This window comes from Camelina sativa, chromosome 16 (assembly GCF_030686135.1).
Source record: "Camelina sativa cultivar CO46 ecotype springtype chromosome 16, ASM3068613v1".
NCBI lineage: Eukaryota > Viridiplantae > Streptophyta > Magnoliopsida > Brassicales > Brassicaceae > Camelina > Camelina sativa.
The window spans coordinates 17,611,492-17,627,490 of NC_141895.1; the positions used below are offsets into that span (position 1 = coordinate 17,611,492).

Consider the following 15,999-nt stretch of genomic DNA (forward strand, 5'->3'; position numbering starts at 1 on the left):
ATATGACCCACCGTAAATGATTCTAAGAGTTGAATCCAATATGTCTATGGAAAAGATAATAAATACATGATAATTTTGAGATAGTTTTAAACCCTGAAAATATTAATGTTATAATGGCCCTGTTCGTTTGTGTGTCGTTGGTTTCAGCGACAGTGACCAGCGACAAGCAACACTAGTTGTTGTAGCTTGTGAGAAGATTGAACAGATGAGAAGCTTGTGAGGTCATATTTAACAACAATACAAGTCTACTCATAAATCAATTATGTACCTTGTGAACAATTGATTCTGGAAGTGACTTCACTCTTCTGAAATCGAGAATCACAAGCTGTAAATAACAAAAGTACCAATTTTAAACTAAACCTATTAAACTTTGGGAGTTTGCTAAGAGTTTAAACCAAACAAAGAAAACAATAAAAACCTAGAAACCCCACTACTCTAAACCCAAAAACCCAACTCATAATAGAACCATAAGTTTGAGGATTACCTTTAAGTAGCTTCTACGGATCGATGGAAATGGAGAAATTGATGGAGATGGAGGTTGAAATCTACGGATTGATGGAGATGAGAGAAGTTCTCTGGATCGATGGAGATGAGATGCAGGTTTGAAGTTTTATGGATCGATGGGAAGATGAGAGAAGAGAGATGAGATGAGAAGAGAGATCGATGGAGATGGGGAAAGAGATCGAACGATGGGTATTAGTTTTTTTTTTGTTTTTTTTTAAAAAGACGAAGACATTTTAGTAATTGTTGGTTTCAGTCGCCATGTTTTTAAAATTAATCGCTGAAAAAACAACGATCAAAAATATCAGTCGCTGGTCGCTAAATACTGTCACTACGACTGGTCGCTAAACCAACGACAGACAAACCAGCTGTCGCTGGAAAACGAACAGGCCCAATATATGCTCAACAAATTACCATACTTGAATTTCTAGTGCTGTTAGTGATAGACCAACTCCGTTACCTAATTTATCATAAATTCGTATTAATTTGATGGAATGGATCCGACTATTAGTACTTAATAGTTAATACATACATATATTTAATTAAACTTGCATTAACAATTCATGAGATCCATGATTCTGGTGATTTTATGTTTATGCATCCATGATTCTAAGAGTTGAACCCAATTTGGAAATGAATGAATCAATAAACTATTAAACTATCAAAAAATAATTCTACGATGAGTTGATTATTTTAAGCAGTCTGATCCGACTCTACAGTGTGGCTCTATGTACTTGTTTTTTTATCTCCAATGTCATCTTCAATTCTTTCCATTTAATTAACAGTTATGACCCACCGTACATGATTATTCTCTCTATTCACTTATCTTTCTCTGGCAATTTTTTGTGAACTATGAGTATGAGGGGCAGGCAAAGAAAAACAAAAATAGTAGTAAAGAACATCCATCATGAAACATTAAATCAGATCCTATCAATTTTCTTCAATCTTTGTCCTATGCCTTTCTATTACAGAAAAGAAAGTAAAAAAAAACAAATATAATAAAACGAATTTTTTTTATTAACACGAAATAATTAGGAATGAACAGTTTTAATTTATATTCCTTTTTTTCTTGGGAGTTCCCTCCCCGTAGGAATTGTGGTCACAGACTCACAGTAGTCACATCTGATATATAGTGTAGCAAGCAAGTTAATATTACCATGCTTGCAGAAAAGATCTCTAATGTCGAATGAATCTGATATCATTCACCTTAAGCCATACTATGGTTTTAAAACTTATGACATTATCTAGATGTTGATTATCATACAACTGGATAATATTTTATTGCAAGTCACGGGGACACATGTGTGAAAGAGATTCACTTCATTTCCATTGATCTCCTTGAATAATTAAAGAAACATGTGCATGACTTTAAACTGACACTCCTAATTAGTATTTGTCGTTTCCTACATAATCAAGATCCTAATGACGCAGCTTTTTCCAAGTGCATGCATTTAGAATCCGGATCCAAAATTGAAAGCATCCAACAATAAGACCATATTGGAACAAGAGTAAGCATGTATATGTGCTTTGGTTTACATTGAACTATAGGAAGATTAAACCGGAGCAGTTGGGGTCTTAGATTTCAAAATCTTCTGACTCTCCTCAAAGTATTGGTTTGGATGGTTGATCCCAGTATCACATGATGTACCATAAACAGCTTCGAAGGTTAAGGTACATGCGAGCTTTAGTTTTGAAGAGTCCACCACATGCATATGAAGACGACCCTGTTTTAGTTATAGATAAAATTGAAGTAAAAGAGATTTTAGGTTTAGTGAGATGAATCACCTGATAATGTCTGTTTCGCACTTTGTCCATTACGTCTTCCATCCCACGAGAACTCAATCCCATCCTACTAAGTGCTGCTTTCAGGTTATCCTCACTGTCACCAAGCACCACAATGCATAAGATACATTACTTTGGGATTCATCTAATCATTCACACATCTTTACATATGTAATATTGTTTTGCTTTACAGGCTATAGAAAAAGTCCAACGGCAACAATTTCTGCTAAACAAAAGACTTAAGAAGTCCCCTCATGTTCACTAATTAAATGTCGCTCGTAGTGTTGATATGTGATTTTGGTGATGGATAACAAATACTACATGAATAATAATAAATAACACTTTCCGTTTTTTAACAGAAAGAGAACATATTTCTACTGAGCAAACTGACCTGAAATGACGATAAGGACAGCCATGATGATCCCCAGCACCAGGAGCCGATGTGATGATCTTAGAACAAGCATAAGGGGTATAATCCTGAAATTGTAATGTGAATTTGGTATCAGAAGCTGATCATTGCCGCTTTCATTGATATAAAAAAGCGATGACAACTCTGAAAAATGGCCTAAGAAGAAGAGTTAGGTTCTTACTGTTCTCTTGCCTTCCTTCCCATAGTTATGGCGAATGGCATACGCATACTCTTTATCAAATCTCTCAGAGCCAACCTGAGGATAGAAAGGAAAAAAGAAATAAGTATCTCGCTCAGTATTACTTAGTTTCTGCAGACAAATGTCTACCCAACATCTCTGCATTCAAATTTGCTACCACACACAAAAACATGTAAAAAGGCTTGAGGACCACAAGAAACTAGCTTCTTTTGTTGGTCTAAACTGGACACGATACACATAAAACGGATACGACAAAATTAACAGAAAAAACATGTGAGAACCAAGTTACCTTTTTTGTGAATTCTTCCCTCCAAAATGCTAGGGCGTCATCCAACTTCAGACCTACACCCTACATGTCGGTAGACAACTTCAAAGACTTAAAATACAGCACAGAACATGTAACAAGAACTGGTGCTTATTTACTATGAAATTTGACCAATAGAACGTCTAGCCTCAAATCTAGAAGTGAATTTATATGCATCATATCGCATTCAGATACTACTAAACTTGACAGGCGGAGAGAGGTTAAAATGAAACCTTCAAGAAAAGACCCAGTTGCATTCTTCCTCCATGTTTTAGATGGTGATCTTCTCGAAGCTGTGTGTAAACATTCACATGTTACAGTTGCATGGGAGCAGGATATGTAACTAATGAAGAATCGAAGATTTAAAAGCCATGAAGCAACTTACTTTTTCAAATAGATGTCTCATACAAAGGGGAAAGGAACTCTTGGAAACTTGATCGATATCCTTCAGTGATATGTCAGCGTACTCACTTGACTGTGGAGGCATATTAACAACTTCAATGATTTCAAATCTATAAATGTATATAAAAAAGTTTCACAGGATGGTCCTCACCTGAGTATAATCAGGACCCAAGTAGCTTGTAGATAATGCTTCCACTATCTGAATGAGAACAATGATATGTTATGGAAACAGGGGACATGAAATACATCAGTTGATTTAAGGTCTGTGCTTACTGGAGTTAGTCTGTCTTTTTCTCGTTCTCGAATGGTAGTTGTCCATTTTCTGCAGACAAAAAGAAAACTCCGGTAAAGAAGGTGTGATGGGTCTAAGAGGTCCTTCTAAATATTCATGTAACCAGAATAACCTGTTTGTCAGAATGAGGGCCTTTGATAAATGAGATCGAAATTGGGTAACAACAAGGGAAACCAACTGCAAAGAGAAGAAAGGAAATCCGAGTTGGCTAAAGAGACACTATTCTCTACCGCGGAGAAGTTAAGTTTTCAATTTGAAATCGAAACCATGACTTACCTGACTACCAGCTACAAAGGCATACCCTTTCTGTAATAATACTCTCCGGGTAGCTACAAGGTCAGGAACCTCTTCAAAAGGAACCTTTTTTAGGTGAAAATGAATCAACTGCTCAGATAAATGAATTTGTAGCTTGTAGTATATGAACAAATACAAAAGAAGAGGAAGACCAACCTTATAGTATATGTTTTCAACTGCAAAGGATAAGAAAGACAAGAAATTTTCCATTAGAAAAGATACAAGTCTTACTGCTAAATAATTTCAGATGAAGGGGATACAATTTCTGGAAGTAGATGATGCTTAAATTGTATCGAACTACAACAAATTTAATATATGACTAGTTACTGACCGGAAAATATTGAAAAGACAGATCACCATATATGCTAATACTATGTTGTGCTAATACTAAAGGATAACAAAACCAAATACAAGACGAGGAAATACACCAGAACTAAGAAACAGAAAAGGAATCTGAGAAGTATGTGATCATTACCATCAGATGAAGTTTGACAAAGTGAACGTGCAACTAGCACCAACCTCTCCTTCAAACTCTACAAATGGTCAAAAATCAATTTCTTAACCTCTCAATCATTTGAATTCTGTATAACCACCAACCACAATCCTGAATATCGCAGGACAATGTAACAATATCTAGCAATTACCTCAAGTTCTGCCCCTATGACTGCTTTATAAGGTAATCCAAATTCTCCCACAATTACTCTCTGTGAACAAACAAACAAAATGCAGCCAAATTTTAGGCGCCAGTCTACATCCGGACGCCTCGAACAAAAATGAAAGCAGAAGTACCTGTTCTTCAATCTTTTTAATCCGGAATCTATGGCGGAAAAGAGCAGTTTCCATACTAAGAAACCATTTCTTCAATTCATCCCTAAAATCAAAGATCCAAAAAAAAAGTATAAAACTATATGGAAAGTAAAAAAAAACCAAAGATAAAGGAACACAAGAGACAAGAGCTTACGATCTACAATAAACAAGACGTAGTACGAAATGAGAGATTATATCTTTATTGATCATTTCTGAAACATCAGGAAGTCTCATATGTTCTTTCCACAAAGTATCTACCTACAATCAAAAAAGAAACGAGCTTTAAATGAATCAAACTTGAAAAAACAATTCTTCACTAAAGAAAAAAAATCAAATTTTTAAATGAACTTACAAGATCATCCATTTCGTTAGGGTTTCGTCCACGAGCTAATCCATCTGAGACTCCTTTCAGAACTATCAGAAAATAAACAAATTAACAATTTTTATCGAAAACCCAGATGGATTTCTCCTCTAAAAGCAACAAATTGTGAGTTAATTTTGATTTGAAACCTCGTAGGCGATCTGTGGCGAAGAGCTCGAACTCTTCTAAGCGGACTTCCATGGGTGGAGCTGTAAGATAGAGGGGAAGCGTTGGAGTTGAAACGATGTCGTTGGAGGCTGTTCGCTTTTGAGTTCGAATCACTTCCATTTTTCACTGCTTCTTCTTCTTCTTCTTCTTCTTCGGTGTTCTCTGTTCGTGAGCACTTGAAAGCAACAGTGCGCGTCAAAGGGTTCGACGAGAAAGCGCGGGAGAGTTGTAAGCTGAGGAGCGGGAGTTTCTTTGTTGGGCCTTTAATGGACCCCAAAAGATAAAAAAAAAAAGTCTCTTATCCAAATTGTTCATGTCGTTTAACGTTAAGTCGTCTCAAAAGAATTTAACAGTTCGGTCAAACCACTTAACGATGGGATTAATTTGGTTCAGTTAATAAAAAAAAATTGGTGACTAAGATGTAAAATTAATGAAGTAATGGATTTTTTTCAACAATCGGAAAGTTTGTGTTGGTTCCAATCATTTTTGGAAGTTGGAGACATTTTTTTGACATTTAGAAAAAAAAAATTTGATTGGTCGACCAAAACAAATGTTATTTAGAAGAACGAATCATGAATATGATAATTAGTTTTTTAAAAATATCTGATTTTACAATTGAAAAAAATAAGTATCATGACAATAAGTGGTGTAGAGAAATAACCTTAAATCTTGATAACTTGGTTATTGGATTCATAATTTAATAAAGGGTTTTATACAAAAAAAAAAACTCATATTCTCACTGTATTTAATTACCTTTTTTTTTTGGGCTAAATGTATTTAATTACCATGTCGTTCTTTTACCGCTTCTATACTATTTCCCAAAATAAAGTTATCAAATTTATACAAGATATTCTCAAAGTTTTTTTTTATCATTTTTTTTAATGTGACAAATATCATATTATTCATCTGCGTAATCTTTCTAAACATTTTTAAAAACGAGATACAAAATATTTATATTAACATTTTTTCCACAATATTTATATTATAATAATTATATTGACATTTTTGAATACATTTTAGAGAGAAGCTTTTATTTTGCAAGATATTACATAAAATTTCATTGATTTTAAAAAGCTCATTAAGGATAAACATAAAATATGAAAATACTTATACATGTATCCAATAAATTCTATACTATATCGTTTTTGTTTAATGTTTTTTTAAGTTGCATTGAATGATCATATAATAAATAAAATTCTAGATTTTTTTTTATATTTGTCGTAATGAATTTTGAAAAACGGACATGTATCCTCAAGTAATGAAGAAAAAGTGTATGTTTAATGTTAAAAGTCATATTATAAATAAGACCAAAATTAATATAAATCTAAATGAGCATAAAACTTAACTTAATAAGATCAAAATTTAAAAGTTTGTGTTTCTTTAGTGGAACCGTTTAGGTAGTCAAACAGAGTCGTGCCTACATTGTTCAATTTAGAATCATTCGACATCAAAGTTAATAGATTCATTTACGATGCTATGGTAGTTGGTTTTCATATACGTATTACTGAGTTAATAGTATAACTTGCAATATATAAAATTTCTAAATACAAATAACATAAGGTAATAGTTTAATGTAGGTAACATCTTTTTCATGCTGGTATCTCCTAATTTGTTTTTCTATCTCATTAATTCTTCATTTTTTTCACTTCTTTACCAACTTCTTATTTGTTAATCATCTTTATCTAACTTTATTAATTGTTTATGTATATTAGATACTACTTTTGTGTATCACCATAATTATATTAATTTTTATTATTAGTAAAATCATATTTTATTTTGTTAAGAACATACACAATAACAACACTAACACAAACTGAAATAAGCCGGCACTAAACCAAATCACTTATATCAGTTTAGTTTGGATTCCTTTTTCCGTATGTTTGTTCTGCCCGTGACAATAAGGATTCACTTTTCAACAAATTCGTTGTATGATCAAAAAAACAATTTTGTTGAGGTGTCGTTAACTAGAGTGATTTTTTTTTTTTTTTCTAGATGAGAAATATATACATCTTTTATTTATAAACACTAGCTATTTAACGGTTAAATAATTACAATTTCGGAAATAAATAAATAAAAAGAAGCAGGTTAAGATAAGCTATGATGCCACATAGCAGAGTGACCAATTCAAACAAATCAGATCATCTATTGCCAATTCAAAAGAAAGGAAATTTCCTAAGAGTCAACTCTCATGCTTCTCTCTAATTTATATGATTCGTCTGTGCTGATATATTCTGCATGATCTTTTAGTTTAGTTTAGTCAACCAACATTCTCATGAAAAAGAATTAGGAAAGAAAGTGAGTTTACAAAAAAAAAAAAAAAAAAGTTTGAACGTCCAGAGACTAACAATTTCATATGGTTGTTACTATGAAACTACTTGTATTCTTGGTGATAGTTTCGATCCATGCAATCTCTATGTCATTAGCTCAAGAAGGTAACCAATTTGTGCATTACGACTTCAAGAAAGCAGATCTGTACGTAGATGGAATGGCAACGATAGAAGATGGTCGGTTGAAACTTACTAATAGTTCAAAGAGAGCCACGGGGCATGCCTTCCACAAATCACCTATAAATTTCACAAACACGTCTTTTTCATTTTCAACTGAATTCGTATTTGCAATCGTACCAGAAGAGAGTACCAGCTACGGTCAAGGTATGGCTTTTCTTATATCTCCGAGCATTGATCTGAGGTATGGTGCTGCAACATCTTATCTAGGGATATTCAATAGGACGAATGATAACAAAACCGAAAACCATATCCTTGCCGTCGAGCTTGACACTAATGCAAGCTCTGAAGCACTTGAAGAAAGTGATAACCATGTAGGGATTGATATAAACAGTATAGTATCAGTTTATTCTGCTGATGCTAGTTACTTTGATGATACAGAAGGGTTGAGAAAAAGACTTGTGCTTGCGAGCGAAAAAAGGATTCATATTTGGATAGATTATGATGGTGAGCATAGAGTACTAAACGTAACTCTTGCTCCACTAGAGACACCAAGACCAAGTTTGCCTCTGTTGTCAAGATTTATAGATCTTTCTAAAATCTTCAAAGAACAGATGTATTTTGGTTTTTCGGGGTCGACAGGTACAATCAGAAGTCACCAATACATCCTTGGATGGGCATTGGCTATAGGAGAAAAAGCACAAAGCCTTGACGTTTCTAAAGTTTTGGATCTCCCTCGACCACCACCCAATCACTTACCGCTAATACTTGCTTTTGCAACAACAACCGTGTTTCTTATAATAGCATGCGGATTCGCATACCTTTACCACCAAAGAAGATATGCAGAGGTGTTTGAACAATGGGAAAAGAAATATAGTCCCCAAAGATTTTCCTTTAGGACCCTCTACAAAGCAACCAAAGGTTTTAAGGAGAATCGGGTACTTGGAGCAGGAGGTTTTGGCAAGGTTTATAGAGGAGATCTTTCTGATGGTACAGAAATTGCAGTTAAGAGAGTCTCTCATGGTGCAGAACAAGGCATGCAAGAGTATGTTTCAGAAATTGCTACTATGGGAAGACTAGGTCACAGGAACTTGGTTCAACTACGTGGTTACTGCAGAAGGAAAGGTGAATTGTTACTGGTCTACGAGTACATGCCAAATGGAAGTCTTTCTGATTACTTGTTCGGTGACAACAATCTTAGCTGGTCTCAGAGAGTTCATATAATAAAGGGAGTGGCCTCTGCTCTTCATTACCTACATGAAGGTTGGGAACAAGTTGTACTGCATAGAGATATAAAAGCAAGCAACATTCTTCTAGATTCTAATTTAAATGGGAAAGTTGGAGATTTTGGGCTTGCTAGATTCCATGATCGTGGCGAGACTCTCCAACCCACTCGTGTGGTAGGAACCATTGGTTACATGGCTCCAGAAATTGCCACACTTGGTGTGGCTAATGAGTTAACTGATGTGTATGCGTTTGGAGCTCTCATCCTTGAGGTGGTTTGCGGGAGGAGGCCACTAGACCTAGAGAGATCACCCGAACAAAGAATTTTGGTTGAATGGGTTGTTAGTTTCGGGAGAAGAGGTTGTTTAGTGGATACCGTTGATAGTAAACTAGCATGCAACTTTACAACTGAAGAGGCCAAGTTACTTTTGAAGCTAGGCATGCTCTGTTCACAGAGAGATCCAGAGAACAGACCTACTATGAAAGATATAACAGAGTATCTTGATAAAAAAAAGAGCATGCCAAACATAACGTTTGATATAGCCGAAATAGGTATACCTATTGTACCTCTGATAAACAATGAAATGGCAACAACATCACATGGAACTACTTCCTCGTTTGCTAGTTTCTGGTATGACACTATTACAGTCTTATTTCGCGGTCGCTGAAGCCTGCATCACAAACTGGTATACTCGCCAGGAATAATTTCTTATTAGAGCTTTCTGCCTTTTCGTGATGTGAATGATTGTGTTTTGTGATGTGGTGTTGTGTGCAAATAAATATTGGAAGAAGACTGTAATATGACCACAATCTTCCCTTATGTATGAAAGTTTACGGTCTGTACATATCATATGTATCAATACAAGAACTTGCGAAAGAAAATGCTTGCTAGACACAACTAATGACTGAAATAGAATGACCAGAATACCTTAAATGCTGTTAGTACACTTAAACCTGACTGTCTATGGACGCATAAGTTACTCTTCCACGGTCTCATCTAATCTCATCGCCTATAAGATATCATGGTAGTTGAACACTTAGCGCCTAGCATAACTAGAAAAGTTAATAAGCAACAGTTTCAAGCTTTCGGCACTCTATTAGGCTCCATAAAAATGAATGAAATATGAAGGTACAAATTATTTTCTAACCACAGCGCAATTTAGTAGTGTGATAGATTTACTTTTTAGTTAAAGCTAGTTCACGTTTCAGTTTGTTCTTAGAAAAATGAGTGGACACCTATGATAATATTTATTCGTCTAAAACGAAACGACCACTTGCCTCCCCTAGATAGACTCTATAACCCAGAAAACTATCTTAGTGTTTCTAATTTTAGGAAAATGGTTTTAACGTAAAAATGACGAGGGGGATTACAAAGAACGAAACCATAAGTGCCAACTAAGATTAGGATGTAAACAGTATGGAAGACCTGAAGGACAATTCTATAGGAAGACAAGATCCACGACGACCACAAAGTAGATAAAACAATTTATGCATTATTAATACAACATAGGCACCCAAAGAGTGGTAAAGAGACAAATGCAAGGAAGCAAACTTGACGAGACCGCTTCAACATGGACGACCTGACGAGACATTGACTGACATTACGACACCAGCTGGATCAGACTCACCCTTCTCAACCCCCAAACATGTCTACGACTCACTGGAACAGACCACAAATTGAAACACACCGTTCAGAGACTCTAAATTTGGGTTTAAATTTTTTAACATAGTCAGAGTCAAATATTTCATAAACAAATAACCGCTGCTTTCGCAAGGCATAAAATCTACACCGATTGTTACATATACGAGTTTCAATGGCAAACAGTTTATTAACAAGCAGATGTGGCCACATAGATACATCTGACAAACCTGATCGTTCTCTTCTGGTGCACGGGAAGGAGATTCATTCGACTGATCCGCTGGTTTATCAGCTCCACAGTTCTGCCTGTTGCATTTGCTCCTGAAGGGATAGTTTATATTCCCACAATTATCACACTTCCAGCTCCCTTCCGGTGCATTTTGTTCTGATAAACAGCAACACATATCCATATGTCAGTCTCAAAATTCATCAAGTAAGCTGCAATATTTAGGGAGTTTCAGGGGCTTACTGGATGTTTTATCTGAGCTCCCACCCTGCTGCAATTATAAGAGGTTAAAGGTCAGAAATTAAGGAAAAAAAAACCCAAGATCTATCCAAGTAAGCCATCTATAGTGATTAAGTAAGCTGTTTTCAATAGGCAAATCATGCTCTAGAAATTTAAATAGTGTACATGTTCGCTATATGAAAAGACCAAACTGAAACGAAAAGCAGCACAAACCTGGGAACCAGGCTTTGGAGTGTTGCACTTCCTCATGTTACATACAATTCTGAATGAGAAATTTACATTTCCACAATTAGGACATGTCCAATCATTATCGCGAGTAGAATCTGTAAAACAACAGAATGTATCAAGTTGAATATCACTATAAAATAAAGGCCAGCTTTACTACTGACATATTATAGAATGGGGAATAAATAAACTGTCTAGCACATACCTCTCTTTTGTGATTTTTCATCTGGGTAAAATCTTGGTCTTGGCATCTGCAAAGAATGGCACACAGATATTGTGAAAAGATTTCAGCTCATGTTACAAGTCCAGTGACTTACAAGATCTTGCTTATGATCAAAACCAAGCATCTTACTGTTATACATACCATAGCAGCGGCAGCACCAGGACCCATTGCCATACCAAGGCCAAACCTGTCCATTGGTGGAGGAACGCCGTACATACCACCTGAAAAAAAGAAACCCAACAATACAGTAGCCAAATTATACACACGTACAATGATGGTAACTGGAAGACTTGACACCGATTGGGAAATAGCCAAAAACCAAAACCTGATTAAAAATACATACCACTTCCCATCATAGATCCGCCATGATATGGTGGTGGTCCAGACATATGTAGTGGTCTATAATGAGCTCCGGCAGGAATTCGACTATTATAGTTAAAATGATAAGGCGAACCCCCAGAAAATGGGACGTCATAAGGAGGCATAGATGACCCATTAAAGAGAGAAGATCCATATGGTGACCCACCCATATATACTGGAGGGGGACCCCCAGATCCTAAATATGGCCCGGGTGAGGAGAAACCTTGTTGAGGTTGCATAGGTTTGGGAGCAGACTTCTGTTACAGATATGTAGAAAATAGGTTATCAACAAGTATGGAAATAAAAGAAAACCAAGTAGATAGTTGTTTAAACAGGGATCACAAAAAACTGTTTCAAAGCAGAAAAGACACATATCAGAAATTGCAATTGAAAACGACTCACCCCATTGTGATCTGCAGGTCTAGGCTGGGTGCAATTACGCATATTGCAAGTTGTCCTGAATGAAAAGTTGACATTGCCACAACTTGGACAGATCCAATCATCTTCTCTGCGGCCCCCTATCCACAACCAAAAGAGTAAACCAAACAGCTATTCATATTTGTAGTATAAGAAACATACAGTCTGATATCTAAAACACTTTAATAAACATATATACAACTGAGACGAAGATCTTAGTATGCCGTTGAAATAACCGACTAATATACTCAATAAAACCGAAACAAAACACATTGACAATTTTTTCGAATGCAATGTACACAGAGAAACTATCTTCCGAGCTATATACTCTACAGAACACAACAGTATAGTTTTTGGAAGCAAGAAAATGTCATTACCATCAGTTCTAGCACGCTTAGCAGCTGATGAATTTCTGTTGTCTACCTAAAAAAAATTCAAAGAAAAACAAGTCAAATTCACCGATCAAACGACACTGAGATCAGTGGTACGAGGAAGGATCTCCAGAACTGATTCGCAATCGAAATTGAAATTGAATGATTTGATGCGGTTCGAGTAACTGTAACCATAGAAATCGATCACAAAAGCACTGAAAGCAGAGCTCCGAGTCGAATTAAAAAGGTCAGATCTGCGATATTGAGGTCAAGCAGCTATATAAGACGGGGCCGACGAATAGAGTGGGCAGTGTTACCTGTGACATAGCTGTTGGAGTAGTCTGAGAAGTAGAGAGACAACCGGAGAAGGAGGCGGCGCGGTGGCTAGACGTCCCTCGGCGATATCACCTTTTTGCCCTAAGATTTAGCTCGACACGGGAGGAGAAATAATTATAAGAGGTGAATTTTGGACAATATTGTTTTATAAATTTAACGAGTAAAAAAATTCTATTAATTTTTTTTGTTCAACTAAAAACCATTTAATATTAAGATAATGTTCATATCTTTCAAAAATACTATCATGATTTTTGTTTTCTAAAAGTTCCAAAAATATCATAAAATTGAAATTTTCAGAATTAAACTAAATCCTTAAAATTAAATTGTAAACCCTAAAAACTAAATCATAAACCCGAAATACAAAACAAAAATCCAATTCTTTTATTAAAATAATGATTAAAGTATTTTTGGACTAAAAAATGTAAGTAATATTTTTAGAAAATAAATATTAATGATGATACTTTGGAATAAAAAATTAATCTATTGGTATTTTAGAATATTTATCAGAAATTTATTGGTTGTTTTATGTTTTTGACAAATCTTTTTCTCAGAAATAAAGGGGTCAATCTAATAACAAGTAGAAAAATCACGCCATATTCCTAAATTCTAATCTTTGTTTAGTTAAGGAACTCATAAACAAAGTTGGTCATCTACGTTTTTGGGATAAAGATAAAATATTAGCACAAGTCCATCCCCAAGACCAGAATTTACTACAAGACATCTACTTGCTCATCCCAAAAAGGCCAGATAGACTGATCTGGAATTACAACAAATTGGGTGACTACACTGTTCGATTAGGTTACTGGCTCAGCATGCACAACCAAGACATGGAAATTGCACAAGGTCAAATACCACATGGTTGTTTCTCTAAAAAAAACAGAGTATGGAAACTGAAAATTCTTCCTAACATTAAATATTTCTTTTGGCGAATGATGTCGAAAGCTTTACCATCTATCACCCGACTTAATACTCGGGGGAAGAATCTTCATCCTGTCTGTCCCAGATGCTTTAAAAAAGATGAAACAATAGAACACATTTTGTTTACTATAACTATGCTAAAGAAGTATGGGTTCTGTCCAACATTCCCATAAACATATTCGAAGCTTTGAACTACGACAATGAGCAAATCCTCACAGTGTTTTTAGACATGGAACATATGGATGGCATGACAGACTTAGCTCCCTTACAATCCTTGTGGACAATGTGGCATTTGTGAAAATCTAGAAACAAATTTATTTTCGAAAACCATACAATCCCACCAAGAACAGTAGCTCTCCGAGTTAAGAGTGAGGTTGAAGAATGGTATTATAACAATCCTCAACACAATACAATATTCTCGACTCATATACAAGATTCACCATCGTGGAGCAGACCATCACAATCAACAATAAAGTGTAATTACGATGCAGCTTTTGATAAATACACAAATCAAGCTACATGAGGATGGATAGCTCTAGATATATATGGTGTTTCACAAGGTTGGGGGTCACAAAAACTAGGTTCTGCAACTTCCCTTCTCCAAGCGGAGGCAAAAGCATTACTAGCAGCCATGCAACAAGCTTGGATAAAAGGACTGTACATCTATTTGTTTTGAAGGAGATTACCATTTACTTACAAAAATACTCCAAAACACACATTTTGATATCTCCATTGAAGGAATCATTCAAGGTATAAGATGGTGGCAGTCACAATTTAATTCTGTTGACTTTGTTTTTACTAAACGGTGTTGTAATACAGTAGCACACTTGTTAGCAAAATTTGGATGTCTTAACTGTACTTTCTATTTTGAATGTTTTAGACCACCTGTTTGGCTAATTCATCCGATGTATGTATACTATATTAATTCATCAATATAATTTACTTTTCGATGAAAAAAAAAATTCCTAAATTTTATAAGTGAAAATAGACCAGAATGACACAAATTTGGAAAAATATTGCTCGATTGACACCCTCCTTTAGGGAAAACTAGATTAACACAATTTTCTGTTTAAATTACCAAAAGCCCATTTTGGTGTTTTGAAAAAGAAAAAAAAATTAAAGGAAATAAAAATCAAAAGAGAAATAATCGAGTTTATCAAACCAAACAAACCCGACATACATCATTTATTTTTATTTCTCTAACCCGAAACATTGACACATCCGCCGGCGAAGGAGAGGTTTTATGGTACACCAAAATAAACTCGATCTGTCGATATGTCGGGTTTTTCCGTCGGTGAATTAGAAGAGCAATCACTGTCTCCTCTTGTTACAGCCACATACAAATGGTCGTAGTTGGCTCTCATCTTAGGCCGGTGTAATAAGAACCATAGTGGTTTTGGTGGTGGTCGATTTAGTCCGGCGGTGACTGTTGTTATATCAATCCTTATTAGAATTGATTACTGAATTGTTTGCAATTGTAGATCAACCCTATTTTTTTTTTTGGGTCTTGCTGTTCAATAGTTTTGGTGGAACTTCAAGCTCGATTTTGTCTATATGATAATATTTTGTCTCGATTTCATCTGGGTCTTGAGTTATTGCATTATTTGGTCTCGAATTGATATATTTTTTGTTTGTTGATTTGTTCAATTTTGAGTTAAGATCATGGTCTCAAATTTATATATATTTTTGTGTGTGTCGATTTGTTCAATAATACTCTCGATACTATTAAAATTGTAGATTAATCCTGCACCAATCTCTCTATTCGTCAATTAGATTATTCATATCTGTTTGATACTTTTTAAAATTGTAAACCAGCGAACTTCTTTGCTAATTAGATAGGAATTGTGCTTCTGGGCA

At 35.2% G+C, this 15,999-nt stretch overlaps 2 protein-coding genes and 1 pseudogene across 5 annotated transcripts; 1 reads left to right on the plus strand and 2 right to left on the minus strand.

Moving 5' to 3' along the window:
* Positions 1-1,804: 1,804 nt before the first annotated feature.
* On the minus strand, positions 1,805-5,754 carry LOC104750528 (putative DNA primase large subunit). 2 transcript variants are annotated; one of them, XM_010472333.3, is made up of 18 exons: positions 5,501-5,726; positions 5,343-5,404; positions 5,145-5,248; positions 4,973-5,054; positions 4,828-4,887; positions 4,659-4,716; positions 4,340-4,359; positions 4,166-4,249; positions 4,002-4,066; positions 3,871-3,919; positions 3,749-3,796; positions 3,581-3,670; positions 3,429-3,488; positions 3,181-3,240; positions 2,874-2,948; positions 2,675-2,760; positions 2,287-2,380; positions 1,805-2,183 (listed from the first exon to the last, which is right to left on the minus strand). In XM_010472333.3, exons 1-18 carry the CDS (start codon positions 5,637-5,639, stop codon positions 2,055-2,057), a joined length of 1,365 nt encoding a protein of 454 aa, XP_010470635.2. In that variant the 5' UTR covers positions 5,640-5,726; the 3' UTR covers positions 1,805-2,054. The 2 variants fall into 2 exon arrangements, with proteins under 2 accessions (XP_010470635.2, XP_087349365.1); XM_087493239.1 differs by lacking the exon at positions 4,340-4,359 and having other exon boundaries at positions 4,166-4,273; positions 5,501-5,754.
* Positions 5,755-7,784: 2,030 nt separating this feature from the next.
* Positions 7,785-10,069, plus strand: LOC104750529 (putative L-type lectin-domain containing receptor kinase II.2 pseudogene; annotated as a pseudogene). The gene has a single exon (XR_015584880.1). The product of XR_015584880.1 is annotated as a putative L-type lectin-domain containing receptor kinase II.2 pseudogene (transcript).
* A 445-nt stretch (positions 10,070-10,514) lies between these two features.
* On the minus strand, positions 10,515-13,382 carry LOC104753657 (ranBP2-type zinc finger protein At1g67325). Of its 2 annotated transcripts, none has more exons than XM_087492164.1 (10): positions 13,206-13,382; positions 12,895-12,940; positions 12,503-12,618; positions 12,084-12,357; positions 11,882-11,961; positions 11,723-11,768; positions 11,506-11,615; positions 11,296-11,320; positions 11,057-11,211; positions 10,515-10,847 (listed from the first exon to the last, which is right to left on the minus strand). In XM_087492164.1, exons 1-10 carry the CDS (start codon positions 13,212-13,214, stop codon positions 10,845-10,847), a joined length of 864 nt encoding a protein of 287 aa, XP_087348290.1. In that variant the 5' UTR covers positions 13,215-13,382; the 3' UTR covers positions 10,515-10,844. The 2 variants fall into 2 exon arrangements, with proteins under 2 accessions (XP_087348290.1, XP_087348289.1); XM_087492163.1 differs by having other exon boundaries at positions 11,296-11,323; positions 13,206-13,373.
* Positions 13,383-15,999: the final 2,617 nt, after the last annotated feature.